Source organism: Podarcis muralis, chromosome 13, assembly GCF_964188315.1.
Source record: "Podarcis muralis chromosome 13, rPodMur119.hap1.1, whole genome shotgun sequence".
Taxonomy (NCBI): domain Eukaryota; kingdom Metazoa; phylum Chordata; class Lepidosauria; order Squamata; family Lacertidae; genus Podarcis; species Podarcis muralis.
The window spans coordinates 58,220,652-58,240,050 of NC_135667.1; the positions used below are offsets into that span (position 1 = coordinate 58,220,652).

Sequence of the window (19,399 nt, forward strand, 5' to 3'; positions counted from 1 at the left end):
TGATCAAATTTGCAGATGACACCAAACTGGGAGGGGTGACTAACACCCCAGAGGACAGGATCACACTTCAAAACGACCTTGACAGATTAGAGAACTGGGCCAAAACAAACAAGATGAATTTTAACAGGGAGAAATGTAAAGTATTGCACTTGGGCAAAAAATAATAATGAGAGGCACAAATACAAGATGGGGGACACCTGGCTTGAGAGCAGTACATGTGAAAAGGATCTAGGAGTCTTGGTTGACCACAAACTTGACATGAGCCAACAATGTGACGCGGCAGCTAAAAAAGCCAATGCAATTCTGGGCCTCATCAATAGGAGTATAGCATCTAGATCAAGGGAAGTAATAGTGCCACTGTATTCTGCTCTGGTCAGACCTCACCTGGAGTACTGTGTCCAGTTCTGGGCACCACAGTTCAAGAAGGACACTGACAAACTCGAACGTGTCCAGAGGAGGGCAACCAAAATGGTCAAAGGCCTGGAAACGATGCCTTATGAGGAACGGCTAAGGGAGCTGGGCATGTTTAGCCTGGAGAAGAGGAGGTTACGGGGTGATATGATAGCCATGTACAAATATATAAAAGGATGTCACATAGAGGAGGGAGAAAGGCTGTTTTCTGCTGCTCCAGAGAAGCGGACACGGAGCAATGGATCCAAACTACAAGAAAGAAGATTCCACCTAAACATTAGGAAGAACTTCCTGACAGTAAGAGCTGTTCGACAGTGGAATTTGCTGCCAAGGAGTGTGGTGGAGTCTCCTTCTTTGGAGGTCTTTAAGCAGAGGCTTGACAACCATATGTCAGGAGTGCTCTGATGGTGTTTCCTGCTTGGCAGGGGGTTGGACTCGATGGCCCCTGTGGTCTCTTCCAACTCTATGATTCTATGATTCTATGATTCTATGATTCTATGAATACAGCTTTCCAGTCGGCAGCGGCGCCCCTGGTAAAAAGTCAATCGCACAGTCGTAGGGCCAGTGGGGTGGCAACTGGTCAGCTTCCTTTTCGCAGAAGACCTCCAAAAACCCCTTGTACTTGTGGGGCACTGCCTGCACCATGCTGAGGTGTAACTGCCGCCCTTCCTCCTGGCCCTCCTCCTCCTGGCCTGTCTGGATGCAATGTTGTGCGCAGTAAGATGAGCCAAAGGTGAGCTGCCGCTGGTACCACGCTAATGTTGGACTGTGTCTATCCAGCCAGCTCATGCCTAACACTATAGGCGTGTCTGACAGGCGGGTGACGTTGAAGCTAATGACCTCGCGATGATTCCCAATCTGCATCACCATGGGTGGCGTCTGTTGTACAACTTGCCCGCCCAGCAACTTCCTGCCATCGACCGTGACGACGTTCAGGGGCAGTGTGACTGGTAGAAGCGCTATGCGATGCTGCTTGATGAACTGCACCCCCACGAAGTCCGCGTTGCTCCCAGAGTCGATTGTAATGGGGACTTCCAGGGTGGTTCCATTGGGCAGCTGGAGTGGGTGGTAAGGGGTCTGTATGCTGCAAAATCGCTGGGGACTGCTTTACTGAACCCCAGCATTTCTGCTTCCAGCCAGGCACTGTCGTTTCCCTGAAGCTGCTCTCCGTGAAGCACCTCTTCTGTTACTGTTGCTAATGCTGCAGTGTGCTTCTGGAGCCTCTGGGGACACTCTTTGGCCATGTGCTGCACACTGTCACAGATGTAACACTTCCTGCTCCCTCTAGGAGGCTTCGCCTTGACTGCACCGGACGCTGGGGCTCCGGCCGCTGTTTGAGCCTTAGCACCACCAAGCTCCATCGGTTCCTCCCCCTGCCTCAGCAGAGGCGAGGGATGCGCACGGCCCAGATCCCTGGGAATAAAAGGAGGTGCTTTAGCTGGTGCGCGCACCTGGCGACCCTCTTCACTGTGCCAAGGACGTTCTTCGTGCCGCACTCCAATCGTAAGTGCCCTCTGCACGACGTCTGCTAGGGTCTGAGGTCTGTCTCCCCTGGCCAACTCATCCTTTATGGAGCCATGGAGCCCTTCCCAGAACAAATCTCTCACTGCTTTGGAGTCCTTTTCCCAGCCCAATACAGTCAGCAATGCAAAAAAGCGAGAATGGTACTGACGCACTGTTGCTTTGCCCTGCCGCAATCCATGCATCTCCCGACACGCCACATCAACGTCCACGGTAGATAGGAAGCAAGCGTCCATAGCTTTGATAAATTCGTCAGAATCTCTGCGGGCAGGACCATCTTCGCGCCACAAATTGCGCAGCCAGGCTCTAGCTTCCCCATGCAAGTGGGACACAATAAAACCCACTTTCTCCTCCTCATCTTTAAAGTCTTTCTGAAGCAAATGCAGCGCATATACGACGTCTGCTCTGAAACTGGGATAGTGCTTCAGGTTCCCATCGAAGTGGGCTACTAAACTGCCCCCCCGCCTTCCGAGTCCGATTCCCTCTGATCTGGACCCCGGGAACCCCTCTTTGCACGCACGTTCCCACCTGGCTTGCAGATCGTGGCATCGCGCCTCCGCTTCGTCACTTTTCTTCTGGGAGACCACTACCGCAGTGGAAAGCTCGGCGACTGCGTTTCGGAGGGCTGCTAACTGTTCCTCCGCATTCATGGCTGCCAAACTTCGTGAGCTTTGCAAAAAAAAAATTTGCGTTCTTTTAGAGAGGGGACTTACTGTCAGGGCTGCCTCAGGTCCCAGCTCACAAGAGACCAACGCCAAGTCCAGTTTATATACAAAGATGTTTATTACAGTGTATTGTACGCTCCACAGCCGAGGCGCGCAGCCCCACGTCTGTTACGCTTAGACCGCTGAAGTCCCCTCTGAGTCAGTCCCTCCTCTGCACCAGTTTAAGAGGCTTGTGCTGCTCCACCTCTTCCTTTCTTTCCTTTTTCGCAGGGTCCTCCTGCCCCCTGGGGTTTCGCCCCTCCTGGATTCCCCTGACGCGGAATCCCCAGACAGCTCTTCCCCCCTCCTGCGTGCTTTGGGACCTGGCTCCTCCTCCGGGCTCCCTGTTCTTCCGCGCGCCTCCACATTTGAACTTGGCGCGCGTTCGCAACCGCTAACCTTCCTCTTGACAGTTACACTGCTCCCTGCACTACTCCCCTCCCTTTCCGGGAGGATGTCTTGCTCCGATCTTCCCTCCCTCTCTGCTTTCGGACCTGCTTCCCCTGTCACACTGGAATCTCCACCCCCTTCACTGCGCTCTGGCGGAGAAGCCGGTCCCGACTCCCAGCTCCCACTTTGGGTTCCCCCGCTGGTCCCCTGCTCCTGACGAGTCCCCCCTGTGACTCCCCTTGGCCTGACCACAGGCGCCCCCTTCTGGGAATCCTCCGATTCACTTGAAAGACTCACGGAATCCCTCAAGTCATTGTCATCCTCTTCCTCGCTGTCCTGGGATTCTTCCCCCTCGCTCTCCGTCTCCTCCCTCACCTGTGCCTCTGTCCCTGAACCCCTGACACTTGGTTTCTTCCCTTTCCAGATAAATTTAGAACTATATTTTCGCCATTTCTTGAAGCAGACTGTGTTGCTTATTACCAGTATTGTCTGGAATAAAAACAACATTTTTGGCAATGTGTTCATTTTAATTGCTGCAATTATTCCTAATAATGATAAATTCATTCTGCCCCATATTTCTAGATTCCTTTTTAACTCATTCCAACATTTTCATAATTATAAATATTGATATTTCTGGTTGTTAGCCAAATTCCTAAATATTTAACCTTTTTACGGGTTTCTATTTCTATGGTTTGAGATAATTCCTTTTTATCCTCTTCTGTTAGATTTTTAACTAATAACTTGGTCATACTTTTGTTTAATGTAAATCCTGCTACTTGCCCAAACTCTTGAATTCTTTCTAACACTGTCAGAAGAGTGTTTTGGGGATCTTCAACTGTAATTACCAGATCGTCTGCATAGGCTTTCAATTTATATGACTTTCCCCCTACTTTAATTCCTTTAATGGTTTCATCTGCCCTTATGTTTCTCGCCAGGACTTCCAGGACTAAAATAAATAATAAAAGTGATAGCAGACATCCTTGTCTTGTTCCTTTTTGTATTTTACATTCTTCTGTTACCACCTGATTGACAATTAATTTCGCTTTTTGATCTGAATACAGTGATACCTCGGGTTAAGTACTTAATTCGTTCCGGAGGTCCGTACTTAACCTGAAACTGTTCTTAACCTGAAGCACCACTTTAGCTAATGGGGCCTCCTGCTGCTGCCGCACCGCCAGAGCACAATTTCTGTTCTCATCCTGAAGCAAAGTTCTTAACCTGAAGCACTATTTCTGGGTTAGCAGAGTCTGTAACCTGAAGCGTATGTAACCTGAGGCACCACTGTATATAGCTTGGATTCCTTTTCTAAAATTTTCTCTGAAATTCATTTCTTCAAGTCCTTTTTTTCATAAATTCCCAAGAGACATTGTCAAATGCTTTTTCAGTGTCACAGGTATCACACTTCTGCAGGTATGCACACAAAAGCTCATACCAATAACAAACTTAGTTGGTCTCTAACGTGTGGAATTTGCTGGCAAGGAGTGTGGTGGAGTCGGGGACTTCCGGGACACCGCGGCCGCGGGAAGGAGCGCGAGGCAACCCTCCGGGGAGGTCTCGAACAATACGGAGTCTTGGAGGGGTCACGAGGGCTCCGTGAACCCCGAAACCACAGGTGGAATATCCTGTGGGACGAGGTACCCAGCGTGGCTGCGTGTGCTCGCCCGTGTTGCCGGCGTTTAACAGGGCTGGAGCCGCAGCGTGAAGGGGAAGCAACAGACTCCATATTGTGAAGCCTCAGGCTCCGAGGGAAAGCGGCGGACCTCCAACAGCAGCAGAAAAGCTGGGAAATTGCTGCTGGCCATTGCGGAGAAGCAGTGGGAAATAACTGGATAATATTGAGAAACAAAGGAGTAAAGACTAGAAGGATACTTTGTGATAAGAACCCAGCGGAGACCAGATATAGATGAAAGGAGGAGGAATCCACCACCGGCGGTAAGGGGTAAAGAGAGTACAACAGAAGGCTAGTGGAGAAGAAAAGATCTGAAGCTTCACCGCTAAGTGAGAGTGGAGGAGAGACCTCAGACACGAAGTACAAGGAGTCAGAGGTAAAGTAACAACGAGATTTCTTGATGGACTAAAATATAGAGAAAAGAGAAGGAACACCCCTAACATACTGGGACGGAGAATGTTATAACAGGTTGGGGGGGCCCCACAGACACACCTTTTGCTCTTAACTGCTCATAGCTGGATACAAACTTTCTTAAGGCGGTGTATAGGAGGGGAGTACTTTATCGGCTGAGCGGAACCCAGGCTTTCACTCTAAATCCTAATATTAATCACGTAGGGGCAAAGGACAGAAACTGTAGAAAGAAAGTTTTTGTTTGGAATCTCTACGTGAGCGCTCTGCTGGAAGAAGCAGGGGAGGAAGCAAAACGGCCTGGGACTTAGTTCTGATACTCTGCTCTACAGCGTCCTTGATTCAAATGGAGTAACGCTTTTGTTCTTTACCTCTATGATTTAAAGAGACATACCAAACTTCCGCTATATAGCGTTTGCAGGGGAAGAAGCAAACGGCTTGGGACTTAGTTTTGGTACTCTGCTTTACAGCGTCTTTGATTCAAATGGAGTAACGCCTCTGTCCTTTATCTCTGTGATTTAAAGAGACATACCAAACCTCCGCTATATAGCGTTTGCATTTGAAATTGAATAATGCCTCTGTCCTCCATTGATAGGATCTAAAGAGATATACCAAACCTTATACCAAACCTCTGAATAAGGGAAAACTGGGGAGGACTGAACCCAGCTTTCAACTTAAAGAGAACACGCTTTTGCAGGAGTCTATTGTTTTCTTTGAACGTACCATTCTGCCTTTGTGGTTTGAGGTCCTCACTACATTTTCACTCCCAAGGTATTAAAGGCTAAAGTACGGGTTACCATTCAGGGGTAGTTCTATTCTAACACCACTTCCTCCACTCTATTGACTAAGTAGCTAAATCGTGGGTAAAGACTGTCTGTTATCTGGTTAACTAATCTTCTTGGAGTTAAAGGAGAAACAACCTCAAGCAGACAAGATGCCAAATGGATCGAAAAAGGGTCTGGCAACACCAGCGGAAAGGAGGCCATCAAGACAAGAAGAAGGCAAAGATACAAGAGAAATTAGAGACTATGATACCTTGATGGCAGAAATAAGAAAAGAATTTAAAAATAATGAACAATATATTGAAAAAAGTTAATAGAAGTACAAAACATCATAGATAAGAAATTGGAGGGGGTGGTGGGAGAATTGACAGGAAAGGTTAAGGACCTATCGGTAAGAGCAAAAACCCTTGAGGACTCAATGAAAAGGGTGCAAAAAGATACGAAAGACAGTAAGAAGGAAGTGGACAGGATGAGAGTAGAAATTAAGGAATTAGGAAAGATACAGGAAGAATTGTTGGACAACATGGCTATGACACAGATGAGACAAAATCAAGCCAATCTAAAATTCAGAGGTATACCGGAAAAGCTAAATGAGAATATCAGGGCTAAAGTGGTGAAAGAATTGGCAATTTGGTTAGGCAGGAAGGAAGAAGAGATAAATCATCACTTGATAAACACTTTCCGAATAAGAGCAAAATCGGCTAAAGCCAAAGAAAAAAAATTGCCAGGAGATGTAATAGCCATGTTTAACTCTTTTGAGATAAGAAATGAAATACTGAAACAAAACTTCATCAAAAGGTTATATATCGAGGGAAACCTAATTATTATCTTTAAAGAGATTCCTTCGAGATTTCTTCGAAGGAGAGAGCCTTATAAAAAATTAACAAACCAATTGAAAAAAAACGGGATATTGTATAGATGGGAGTTCCCGGAAGGCATTTCATTTTACTTTAAGGAAAAAAGGTTCAAACTGTCCACTACTCTAGAACTGCAAAAATTTGCAAGGAGATATGAGAAGGATTTGGGAAAGATGATGGGGGGGGGGAAGAGGTAGAGGAGCAGCAAGGGGAGGAGGGGGAGGGTGAAAGGAGCGAAGAAGAAGAAAGAAGGGAGAGCTCAGTAGAGGAAAAGGAAGAAGTAGAAGAAAGAGAACAGTAGACTCTATCGAGATTTGAGAAGCTAAAACTAGTTAACAGATGACCTTAAAAATACTAAACTGGAATGTGAATGGGCTGAATAATAAAAATAAAAGGAACCAGATTGTACATATACTATTAAAAAAGAATTGTGACCTAATTTGCCTACAAGAGACTCATGTAGCGAACAAACATAAGAGGGTATTGAAGAACAAGAAACTAGGAATGGATTTTGTAGCTTCGGATAAGGTTAAAAAAAGAGGGGTGGTTATATATATAAAGGAAAAACTCAATCCACAGTTATTGTACAAAGACGAAGAAGGAAGATTGATAGTAGTTCAGATGGTGTTTCATGGAGAAAAAATAATAGTAGTTGGAATATATGCACCAAATGACAAAAAGTCAGCTTTCTATTTAGAGTTAGACAATAAGTTGATGGAGTGGATGGATCAAAAAATAATTTTGATGGGAGACTTTAATGGGGTGGTTTCCCCAAACTTAGATAGATTAACAAAATCCCAGGAGAAGAACCAAGGCAAGCTACCTCGATCTTTTTTTGATATGGTAAATAACCTAGGACTAAACGATGCATGGAGATATAAAAACCCCACAACAAAACAATATACTTTTTTCTCAAACCCAAATCAGAGTTGGGGGAGAATAGATAATATTTGGATATCGAAGGAATTGATACAGAATTTAGTTAAGTCTGAGATTCTCCCACGAACTATCTCTGACCATAATGCGGTCTTCATGGAATTAAGGGGTAAAGACCTCAAAACAGGAAGATGGAGAATGAATGAATTTTTATTTAACGACCAGAAGATTGTAAATAAGGCTATAGAAACTATAAACGATTACTTTAGATGGAACCTAAATGGGGAAACTGAAATAGGGACGGTATGGGACGCAGGAAAGGCTGTGATGAGGGGGTTCCTGATCCAGAAAAACAGCCAATTAAGGAAAGAAAAGGAGTCAAAGAAAGAACAGGTCCTAACACAAATTATGGAAAATGAAAGAAAATTAATTGACAACCCTAGTGATGAGACCGCAAAACAGAATTTAAAGATATTACAAGCCAAATTTTCCATGATAATTAATCAAGAAATACAATGGAAAATTAAAATGATGAACCAGAAAAACTTTGAGTCAGCAAATAAGATAGGCAAGTATTTGGCGTGGCAAATAAGAGAAAGGAGGAAACAAAATACTATTAATAAGATAAGAGAGGGAGAAAGAATTGTGGAAGAACCAAAAGAAATAAAAAGGATATTTCAAAAATTTTACAAGGATTTATATAAAAAAGGAAAAGAAACAGAACAAGAAATAGACAGCTTCTTGCAAAAATACCACTTAAAACCAATTTTAAATGAAGAAAAAGAGACACTGGATCAGGCAATTACACAAGAGGAGATAGAGAAAGCTATTAGAAAGATGAAAAGTGGGAAAGCGCCGGGGCCGGATGGCCTTCCGGCAAAATACTATAAAACACTAAGCAACCAACTATCCCCAGTGTTAGGTGAGGTGATGAATAATATGCTAAAAGAAGGAAGGATCCCCAATACCTGGAAGGAAGCATATATCACGTTAATCCCAAAAAAAGATGTTGATACTTTGGACGTCAAGAACTACAGGCCAATTTCATTATTAAATAACGATTATAAAATATTCGCAGCTGTAATGGCAGAAAGATTGAAAAAGGTATTAAATAAGAGAATACATAAAGACCAAACAGGCTTCCTTCCAGGGAGGCAACTAAGGGAAAATGTGAGGAATTTGATAAATATTATTGAATACTTGGACATGAAAATAGATAGACAGGCGGCATTAATATTTGTAGACGCCGAAAAGGCATTTGATAACATCTCGTGGGACTTCCTAAGCAAAAGCCTGGAAGGAATGGGAATGGGAGAAAAATTTAGGAGAGGCATAGAAGCAATATATAAGGAACAAAAGGCAAAATTGGTAATAAATAGCACTACAACAGATTACTTCAGTATATATAAAGGAACGAGACAAGGCTGCCCCCTGTTTCCTCTATTATTTATAACAGTATTGGAGATACTTAATGAAAGATTAAGGGAGGCTACAGAAGTTAAAGGGGTCAGGGTAGGAAAGAGAGAATTCAAAATAAAAGCTTTTGCAGATGACATTGTATTAACCCTAGAAGACCCACAGAAGAGTACTAAAGAAGCTTTACAAATAATTGAAGAATTCGGAGCGGTTGCAGGGCTCAAGGTAAATAAAGATAAAACCAAAATGTTGGTTAAAAATTTAACAAAGGAGGAAACGATTGATCTAGAACAAAGGGTAGGAATCACGGCAGTTAAGAAAGTGAAATATCTAGGAATTTGGATTATGGCTAAAAACTTAAATCTGTACAAGGACAATTATGAGGTCACCTGGAAGAATATAAAGAAAGATATGGAAATCTGGGGAAGACTGAAACTCTCCTTTTTAGGAAGGATAGCAGTAGTAAAAATGAATATTTTACCCAGAATGTTGTTCCTGTTTCAAACTATCCCAATACTTAAAGGTATAAAACAGTGTAAAGAGTGGCAAAGAGCCTTAGCGAAATACATCTGGCAAGGGAAAAGACCACGGATAAAAATGAAAATACTAATAGATAAAAAAGAAAGAGGGGGCTTTTCCCTTCCAGATTTGAGCTTATATTATGAATCAGCGTGCCTACTCTGGATAAAGGAATGGATAAAACTAGAGAACAGAGATATACTGGATCTGGAAGGCTATGATAATAGGTACGGGTGGCACGCGTACCTGTGGTATGGGAAGGTGAAGGTACACAGGAGCTTCTTAAACCATATTTTCAGGGGACCAATCTACCAGGTGTGGGAAAGGAATAAAAACCTCCTTGAAAGGAAAACCCCCTGGTGGATCTCACCAATAGAGGTTCTAACGGTTAAGAAACTAAATATGGAAGGGAACAATGCGACATATGAAGATCTTCTAAGAAAAACAGATCAAGGGCCCAAACTTAGACCCTACGAAGAGATACAAAGCCTACTCACGGGTTGGTTGCAATATCATCAAGTGCATGACTTGTTAAAAGAAGACAAAAAGAGTTTAGGCTTTGATGATAAAAAATCAAAATTTAACGTAGAGGTTATAGATAGCAAGAACAAAACATTGTCTAAAATATATGAGATCTTATTGGAGTGGCAGACAAAAGATGAGGAGGTCAAGGAGGCAATGATTAAATGGGCCATTGACTTTGGGTATAATATTGATTTTGTAAGGTGGTCGGAACTGTGGAATAGTACCATAAAATTTACGGCCTGTACGGCATTGAGAGAGAATATTTGGAAGATGTTATACAGATGGTATCTTACACCGGTGAAGCTGGCCAAAATGTATAGGTTACAGAACAACAAATGCTGGAAATGTGGCGAGGTGGAGGGTAATCTTTATCACATGTGGTGGCGTTGTAACAAGGTGAAAGGCTTTTGGGAAATTATTTATAATGAGCTTAAAAAAATATTTAAATACACCTTTCCCAAAAGACCTGAAGCCTTTTTGTTGGGACTGATGGGCAAAGAAATTAAAAAAGAAGATAAGATCATATTTATTTACGCCAACACCGCAACAAGAATTATATTGGCGCAAAATTGGAAAGTGGAAAATATACCCAGTTTAAGTGATTGGCAGGCCAAAATGATAAATTATGCCGAGTTGGATAGGTTAACAGTTAAAATTCGAGATCAAGACGAACAGAAATTTCAGAAAAATTGGAGTAAATATTGGAACTATATAGGAACAAATCTATAAAGCACTGGTGGGGATAGGAAAAATTTACTAGCGACTAAATATGATTTGTGAAAAATAAGTACGGGAGTATGGAACATGTTTGATACTTACCAAAAGGGTGGAGGGGAGTCCCAGGTCTGAAAGAGTGTAGTATATTATGATTTGTTAGAAATATGTGGTAAAACAGTTTCTTTTTTTTGTACAGTCGAGGGAAGGGAAATAATAATTTAAGTAAACAAAGTATACTCTATATGTTAATGTATCATAAGATACACTTAGGTTGGACTTTGAGTATTTATATGTATTCTTATTGTTACCTTCTCTCCTTTTTCTTTGTCCGTGTTTTTTTCTTTTTGTATAATCTCAATAAAAAAGTATGATGCAAAAGGAGTGTGGTGGAGTCTCTGTCTTTGGAGGTCTTTAAGCAGAGGCTTGACAACCATATGTCAGGAGTGCTCTGATGGTGTTTCCTGCTTGGCAGGGGGTTGGACTCGATGGCCCTTGTGGTCTCTTCCAACTCCATGATTCTATGATTCTATGTGTTACTGGAAGGATTTTTAAAATTTTGTTATAAACATCAATGCTGCTTGTTTTTCATTTCTCATTTCCAGGTATTCTATAATATCTATAATATTTCTTATATTATCCTTAATTTGTCTACCTGGAAGAAATCCTGCCTGATCATGGTGTATGTACTCTTCCAATACTGTTTTCATTCTATTGGCCATTATGTTAGCATTATGCTAGCCGTAGGCGGAGGCGGCTGGGGAGCTCGGAGGGGCGGCGCGTCGGGTTCGCCCAGCCCTGCGCAGCGCAGCGCAGCCACCCGCCCTCGGCGGCCAGCGGCTCCCTGCGCTCGGGCAGAAGGAGGAAGCGCACGATGGCGGCGGCGGCGACCTCCTCCTCTTCCTCTCCGGCCGGGGGCCGGCGGGGGGCGGGCGCGGCGGGGGGCGGCGGAGGCGGCAGCCGGGGGGCGTCGGGGGGCTCGGCGGCCGCCCTGCGCGCCTTGACGCCCTCGTCGCTGCTGCTGCTGCCCGCCGAGGCCGAGACGCGGCAGCGCCTCCTGCGCAGCGCCAAGAAGGAGGTGGGTGCGCGCTGCTTGCCCCGCGGGGCAGCGGGGAGGGGGGCACCACGGAGGGGGGGCAGGGCTCGTTCGGTAGCTTTGCATTTGCGCGCTGGGGGGGTGTTGGGGCTTTTGGGGGGTGCGACTGAAGAGTCTCCTGCCTTTAGCTCCATGCGCTTGACTCATCCTATTCAAGGCGGGGGGCGGGGGAGAGTAAAGCAGCGTTTCCCATTTCCCCCCTTTTGGGGGGCTTTAGACTGAGAGAGGAGATTTCCTCCCTCCTCTCAGGAAGAAGAGACCTGGCCAGCTGCAAATGGACATGGGGGAGGGGGGTTGTTACCCCAAAGAGCAGATCAGTTTGTTCAAAAAAGGAAAGCAAGGCAATGCAGGAAGGGATGCAAAACTCTCCAGATTTGGGGGGGGGCATGTCACTCCTTCCCCATTTTGTCCTGTATGTGCAGGGTTACCCTGTCATAGTGGTCCTTGCAGTCTTCACATGCTCAGAGACCTTGCTCCTGTCTCCCATGCTCCCCTTATTTGGGGCAGGCCATGGCAGCAAGGTCACCATGGAGGCGCACAGATGAGAGGTGGCGTGGAGAGGCGACCAGTTGTTGGGCATCGCAGGTGGTGCTGGGGCCCGTGGGGGGCTTCCCGCAGGTATCTGGCTGGCCACTGTGAGAGTCGGGTGCTGGACACTAGTCCCTGGGGCAAGATGAGATAGTAGAGGTAAAGGGAGTCTCTGGGGACACACAGAGTGGCTTTCCCCCATCTGGGGACAGCCCTTCCTCTCTAGTCTGGAACATGTCCTGGGGAAGATGGGCATCGCTTGCTTATTTATTATCTTTGTTGCCTTCAGCGTTATTGGAACATGAAGAATTTCTCAAGGTCTCTGGCAGCATGACATCTGGACCTGTCTGCCTAGCCGATGAACATTCCTAAGGGTTCAAGACCCTTTCATCCTCCCCCTCATCCCTCCCCCAAGGATCAGAACTGAGATGGCTCTGATTTTGATTTCCCGCCCCCCTGCTCCTCCAATCTTTCCCATGTGGTGCTAAAAGAGTTGCTGCTTATGTAAGTCTAGTTCTGGATTGTGCAGAGCCCACAGCCTGGGAGGTGTGTGTGGCTGGTACTGGGCTACCCCTTTGCAGCTCCCTCTCACTGCACATTCACTTGTGCTGCTCTTGGGAGGGGAGCTGCAGGCTGGCTGGCGTGACCCCATGGGGAAGTTTGGCTCCGTTGCGCCCATTAATTGAATTCTGGCATCATCTGTTGCTGCGTCCTGACAGACCCATCAAGGACAAGATGAACAAGAAGAGGTCACTGCATTCGTTTGCCAAGGCCTGATGCTTCTCCACTTCAAAGCCTCTCCTGTGTTTTCTTTTGTCACGGACTGGAGCAAAGCCCTTGCTGGGGGCTAGAGAGACCAGGGGCTCCTGCTGCCTCTCATCGGAATCCAGAGAGCCCACTGGTCCATCTAGCTCAGGACGGTCCATGCCAGGGATGGGGAACCTCTGCATGAGGTCTCCCTGGCCAACCCTCTTTGCAGGCTGTGCCCCTCACCAGCCCGGCTCTATGCCCACCATCCTTTGGCCCGATTGGGATGTGTCCCCTTCAACTGGGAGCCTGGATGGAGAAGTGCATGTAGGGAAACCTCCGTGCAGATCCACATGAGGCACATTTTAAAAAGTGACTTCCCCCAAAGAATTCTGGGACCTGTAGTTTGTTAAGAGTACTGGGAATTGTAGCTCTGGTGGGGAGACACAGCACTTTCCAGGATACTTTGCAAGGAAGTCATGTGCTTTAAATATATACTGTGGATTTGCCCTTAGATTTTGGCATGGCTGGGATGAAACCTCCTGTGCACGTCAACTACTAGGCCCATTTTTCTTTCTGGCCTCTGCTCAACATAGTGGTCTCCCATGGGGCAGGGTGGTCTTTGGGGCTGCTCCACCCTTTCCAGCTGACACAAGGAGCAGCTGCTCTCCAGGCTCTGAGGCAGGAATTGAACCTGGGACCTTTTGCTTGTGAGGCAGGCACTCTGTCCCTCAGCCACAATGCTCCCTGCTCCTCCTACAGCCTCCCCTCCTGCCATGTACCAAGCCATAGGTGCTGTGCGCCTCTTCCTGTGAGCCTGAGAGAGCTGGAGTCTGCATAGGGCTTTTAATCAGCAAGCCACCGTGATGATGGTTATGTAAGTGCCAGAGATGAGTTTCATTCAGGCTGCCTCACAGGGAGGGACCAGGATGTGAAAGGCAAACTGGGCTGGGATGTGAACTGTGGCACATGGGGAACATGTCACAAACCTTGGATGGTGATGTTCTCCAGGCCGGACTGCCTTGTATCTCCTGTGTTGGGGTGTAAGTTGTGCAAGAAATAAGAAATATGAGCACGTGTCCTCATTGGCCTGGGAGTTTTATTTCTGTTTGCAGTTGTGAGCTGGCAATTCCTCTGTTAGTCAAATAAATTGTGCTTCTCTGCTTGCATGTAATTTGCAATTGAGAGAGAGAGAGAGAGCATGCCTGCCCACTTTATGATCTCTGGGATGAAGGAGTTGGGTGGCCCGAAAACACGTTCCTCCTCCTTCTCTGAGCTCCTCTCAAGGAATCTGGTGGTGGTGGGGGGGATAATATGAAAGTGTCCCCACTGTAAATGTAAAACACTAGCAAGCAACTTTAAACTACCATAGCCTTTCCCCCAAAGAATCCTGGGAACTGTAGTTTGTTGTTTGGTGCTGAGAGGCCCTAACAGAACTATTTGTCTCACAAAACTTCAATTCTCAGTGTGGTTTAATGGTCAGTCCTTCTTCTCAGGGAACTGTAGCTCTGTGAGGGGGATAGGGGGTCTCCCAACAATGCTCCCCACCCTTAACACTACAGTTCCCAGGATTCTTTGGGGAAAGCCATGGCTGCTTAAAGTGGTGTGATACCACTTTACATCTAGAGTGCAGATGGGGCCCATCGTCTTGTGAGATAGTTTTATAGTGACAAGTGCTGGGGAAATGATGCTTTGCCAAAAAGCATCACATTCACATTCACATTCACACGCACATGCGCGCGCGCACACGCACACACACACACACACACACACACATGAATTGTGTCCCAAAGGTGAAACACACTGAAAAAACACAGCCATGGTTTGCGTGAAGCAAGCAAAAAAATATGTCAGTATCTTTTTCTCTTTCTGGCTGACTCTAAATGCTCTCAAGGAATAGCAAGGGAACCAGTTCATGCAGTCCCAATTTATGTATTGATGGTGAGAAAGCAGAATGAAGTTCTTCTGCCTTGGCAACCCCACCAATATTGGAGGGGTGGTGGTTACTTAACACCGGGGGGGGGGGGCGCACACAGTGGCAGCGAGGGTAGCATCCTGCTGACCCAGAAGGCATCCTCCTCAGCTGTGTGTCTTCCCTTTGATTTTTAAATGGGGCTCCCAGGGCACAAGGTGGAGGTCGTCTCCAGCACCTTTTAATTGCCTGCTCTGCCGGCAATGAGCTTAAGATGTTTTTATTCCTTAGTGCTGAACACTCTTAAGGTCTATTCTTGGATAGCTTTTTCTGGAGAGTTATTGATTGTGTGGCGTCGGTGGTTGTTCTCAGAATGGCCTGCAGTCAGTGAGAGCCGTTTCCTCATGGACATCCAATGAGGATGGAGGATTCAGGACAGAAAGGCCTTCCTTGTGCAGTGCATAGTGGAACTCGCTCCCATCAGAGGCAGTGATGGCCCCCAACTAGGAGGGCCTTAAAAGAGGATCGGCCACATGGGCTGTCCTCTGCCTCCACACAGTCTGAATGCCAGTTGCTGGAAGCCTTGTGCTCAGATCCCACAGGCCCCTGGCTGCCCACGGTGAGAACAGGAGGCTGGACGGCATGGATCCCACAGCCAAGCACTTCCTATGTTCTGCCTCCTCTGGTGGAGCCAGGATACCTCTGAAGACCACTTACTGGGAATTGCAATTGGGGAGAGTCCTAATGGTGGGCTTCCCATGGGGGCCTCTGGGTGGCTGGACTACAGGGGCCCCCATTTGGTTTGATCCCACGCCCAGTCTTCTTACCCTCTCCCTCTCCTGTTAAAGAAGGCATGCTTACCCCTGAATACCCCTTGCAGGGAATTGCAAGTGGGAGAGCGCTGGTGTGCCCTGGCCTTGCTTGTGGGCCTCTGGGTGGCTGCTGTGAGAACAGGATGCTGGACTATGTGGGCCATTGACTCTTCTGAGGTTCTCCACCACCTCCTCACTTAATTTTTGTAAAAGCAGAGCCCCCTCCCGCAACCTGGTGCCTCCGCATGGTGCTGGGTTACGACTCCTACCTTCCCACCACCCAGCGACACAAGTTGGGGCATTACAACTTGTGTGGGCGTTACAAGCCATTTCCTCTGTTGGATGGTCAACAGAACACAGAATTGTTGGTGACGTTGATGCGAATCTACATCTCTTCTGATTAGGAGAATTGCAGTATCTTATTCTGTAAATAGGTTAGAAATTGTTTGACCAACTAAAAACTTCCATTGGAAGGCAGGTTGAGAAAACACACTTATATATGAGTTGCTCTTTTTTTAAAAAAATGTAGAGGGCAAACATGTCTGTGAGAAGGGAGCCAATGTGGTGCAAGGTTAGAGTGTGGGACTGGCGCCTGGGATTCATAGCCCAGCTTGGACATGAAGCGCACTGGGCCTGTCACTGCTTTTCTCAGCCTTCCCTGCCTCGCAGGGTTGTTGTGAAGACAAAAGAGGGAGAAAGTTGCGTATGCCACTTTGAGCTTCTTAAAGAAGGCTGTGAGGCGTGGAGGCTGCTCCCTGCAAGGCCCTTTCCACCTGGCCTAGGGGGCAGGGCCAGACTCCCCCAGCCCTACTGTGCTAAGTTTGCATTCTGTAGTTGACCTCCTTTGTAATGCTTTATTTTGAAATCTTTAAGATAATATTTTAGTTTTCTGTTATGTTGCTTTGACTGTATACTCTATATTTGACTTTCTTCAGATTGCTTTAATTATGTTTTATTGATTTAAAACATAAATGCTTTGAGATTTTTCTTAAAAATATAAAGCGGTATAGAAATTAATAAAATAAATGAATAAAATAAATATTAAGTTAAATAAATAAACAAAAATAAGTAAAAATATGTGAGAGTTGGGAGAATGTATCTTTTAAGATGATGGTATCTATATCTGGGAACATTCCCAGATCCGCTGAAAGAGGCGGTCATTAAACCGCTTCTTAAAAAACCATCTTTAAACCCGGCCAGTATGGCCAACTATCGCCCAGTCTCAAATCTTCCATTCTTGGGCAAGGTGATTGAGCGTGTGGTTGCTGAACAACTCCAGGCACGCCTGGAGGATGCGGACCATTTGGATCCCTTCCAATCGGGGTTCAGGCCTCATCATGGGACTGAAACTGCCTTGGTCGCACTGGTTGATGATCTCCAGCGAGCTAGGGACAAAGGTGAGAGCTGTTTCCTAGTTCTGCTGGATCTCTCAGCGGCCTTTGATACAATCGACCATAACATCCTTCTGGACCGTCTAGAGGGGTTGGGAGCTGGGGGCACTGTCATACAGTGGTTCCGCTCCTTCCTCCTGGGCCGTGCTCATATGTGGGTTTGGGACCAAACTAGCCATGGGCGCAATTAACAATTGTGTGTTTCATTTTATTTTAAAGTCAGTTGCTGGTGCCCCCCCCCCCGAAATACCTGGGAGGGGGGAGCTTTCTGTTGTGAGTTGGCTGAGGAAGAGCCTCCGGGGCCATTTCCTTTCTCTTTGAAGGTCATAGCCTCTGCTTTCTCCTGCTCAAGGTGCTTTTTGTGCCCCCTCCCCCAAGAGCTCCCTTCCTCTGCCTCTGCTGCTTTGAAAATGTTCCAGGGAATGATCCATGCCCCCCCCCCCTCCCTGCCTCTTTGGAGCTGACTCTCCTGCTCCTCTCCCAGCTTTGCCAGCTCATCCTCCAGCATTGATTGCTTCAGTTTGTTTCCATGGCAACAGCTGCTGCCATGATTTTAAAATCTTCAGTGGCTTTGGGGAGTGAAGCAGTTAGAAGGGGATGGAATTTGGAAATGTGCGTCAGCTCAGCATCACCTTTCTTTCTTTCTTTCCCTTTGTAGCATCATATGATCTGAAAGGGCTTCCTGGGGGCCCTTTTTTCAGCTCCCCACTGATTATGGCAGAAACAGATGGCACCCCTGTTGTTGTGCACACTACGTTTTCCAAGGGTGCAAAAGCATAGGAACATGGGGGGGGGGGGCTGCCTTATCTGCCCTTGGTCCATGTAGCTCAGTTTTGTGTACACTGACTGGCAGCAGCTCTCCAGGGTTTCAAACAGGGTGACGCTGCCAGGGATTGGACCAGGGACCTTTTGAATGCCAAGCAGGTGTTCTGCCACTTTAAAGAAGAGCAGACCTGGAACCAGCTAGGCATTCCTGCATTGCAAGGGGTTGGACTAGATGACCTGTGGGGGTCCCTTTCAACTCCACAATTCTATGATTCTGTTCAACTATTTGTATACGGGTCTGCAGAAAAGCATTTTGGCAGGAGGAGGGTTACCAGCAATAAAGGCAGAAATAAGAGTTTTTGCACCTGGTTGGTATGAAGAAACCTTACATGGCTGTAGGAACTTGTATGCTTTAGCGGGGAAATGGATTTAGCTTTCAAGATGCACACTACCTTCCAGGTCTCTGCTTGCCTTCCCCCACCTCCATCTCAACAGAAACAGTGCAATTCTCCAGTTCTTTCCTTGTTGGGAAATGTATCTCTGCAGCAGGCTCCCTTGTGGCATTTCCTTTGGTTCTGGGAAGTGTGGAGCCCAAACTGAATTCTGCATATGGTGAAGGTGGGAAAGGCTGCACCTGGCTCTACAGGTGCGTTGCAACCCTGGTGCTTAGGAGCAATACCTGGGTGCAATGTGTGTGTGATCCGAGAAACATTTTGATCCCTACCTCCTTAAGATTGAAGGCTAACCCCAGGCACCTAAAGTCATTGTCCCACTTTGCACCCTCAGGTATCTGTTGAAAATCAGTTCTTGCCATGATTGTTTTTTGTCTCCCTAAATGAAACTTTGTGTGTGTGCAGGCGGTGGAGAGAGAACAGTTGTGCTTCTTCCATCCGTATCAGACTTCTCAGCTATGTTATCATCTGAATAACCCAAAGCAAACAGTCATTGAACGCACAGGAATAATGCAAGCAGTGTGTTTTTCTTCTTCATTATTATTGTCCCTGCAGGATATTGGAATTACAGGCTGGTGACAGCAGGTGGACAAATTGGAGGGGGGTACAGGGTGGGAGGGAGTTGTGTTTTGTTAAGACGATAGTCAATGTGCAAACCAAAAGGCTCTCCTGGTTTACACCTGTGCAAATTCAAAATGAGAGAACAAGTTTTTCAGTGCTGACACGGCCAAGGTCAGGCCAGCCTTCCCTGGTTTACTTTTAATGTGGATGGGTACTGGCACTGCTGTCTAAAAACTTCTCTCTGAGCCTTGATTTGCAAAGCAGTGAGGAGGCAGTTTGACTGCTGGGGAAAATGTGTGTTGCTGGAGCCTTAAGAGTTGAGTGTAGCAAGCTGCCTTGGACT

The 19,399-nt window shown here is 46.4% G+C and overlaps 1 protein-coding gene across 13 annotated transcripts in view; it reads left to right on the plus strand.

Annotated features, from left to right (window-relative positions):
* Positions 1-11,651: 11,651 nt before the first annotated feature.
* Positions 11,652-19,399, plus strand: part of SGSM1 (small G protein signaling modulator 1) — a 95,675-nt gene continuing 87,927 nt past the window's right edge. For all 13 annotated transcript variants that reach the window (XR_013390518.1, XM_077917749.1, XM_077917759.1 and 10 more), the window contains exon 1: positions 11,652-11,870. Coding sequence is in view for 12 of the 13 variants with exons in the window: in XM_077917749.1 (XP_077773875.1) it covers positions 11,667-11,870 (204 nt within the window). In the remaining variant the exon portion in view is untranslated. The remainder of the gene's footprint in view (positions 11,871-19,399) is intronic.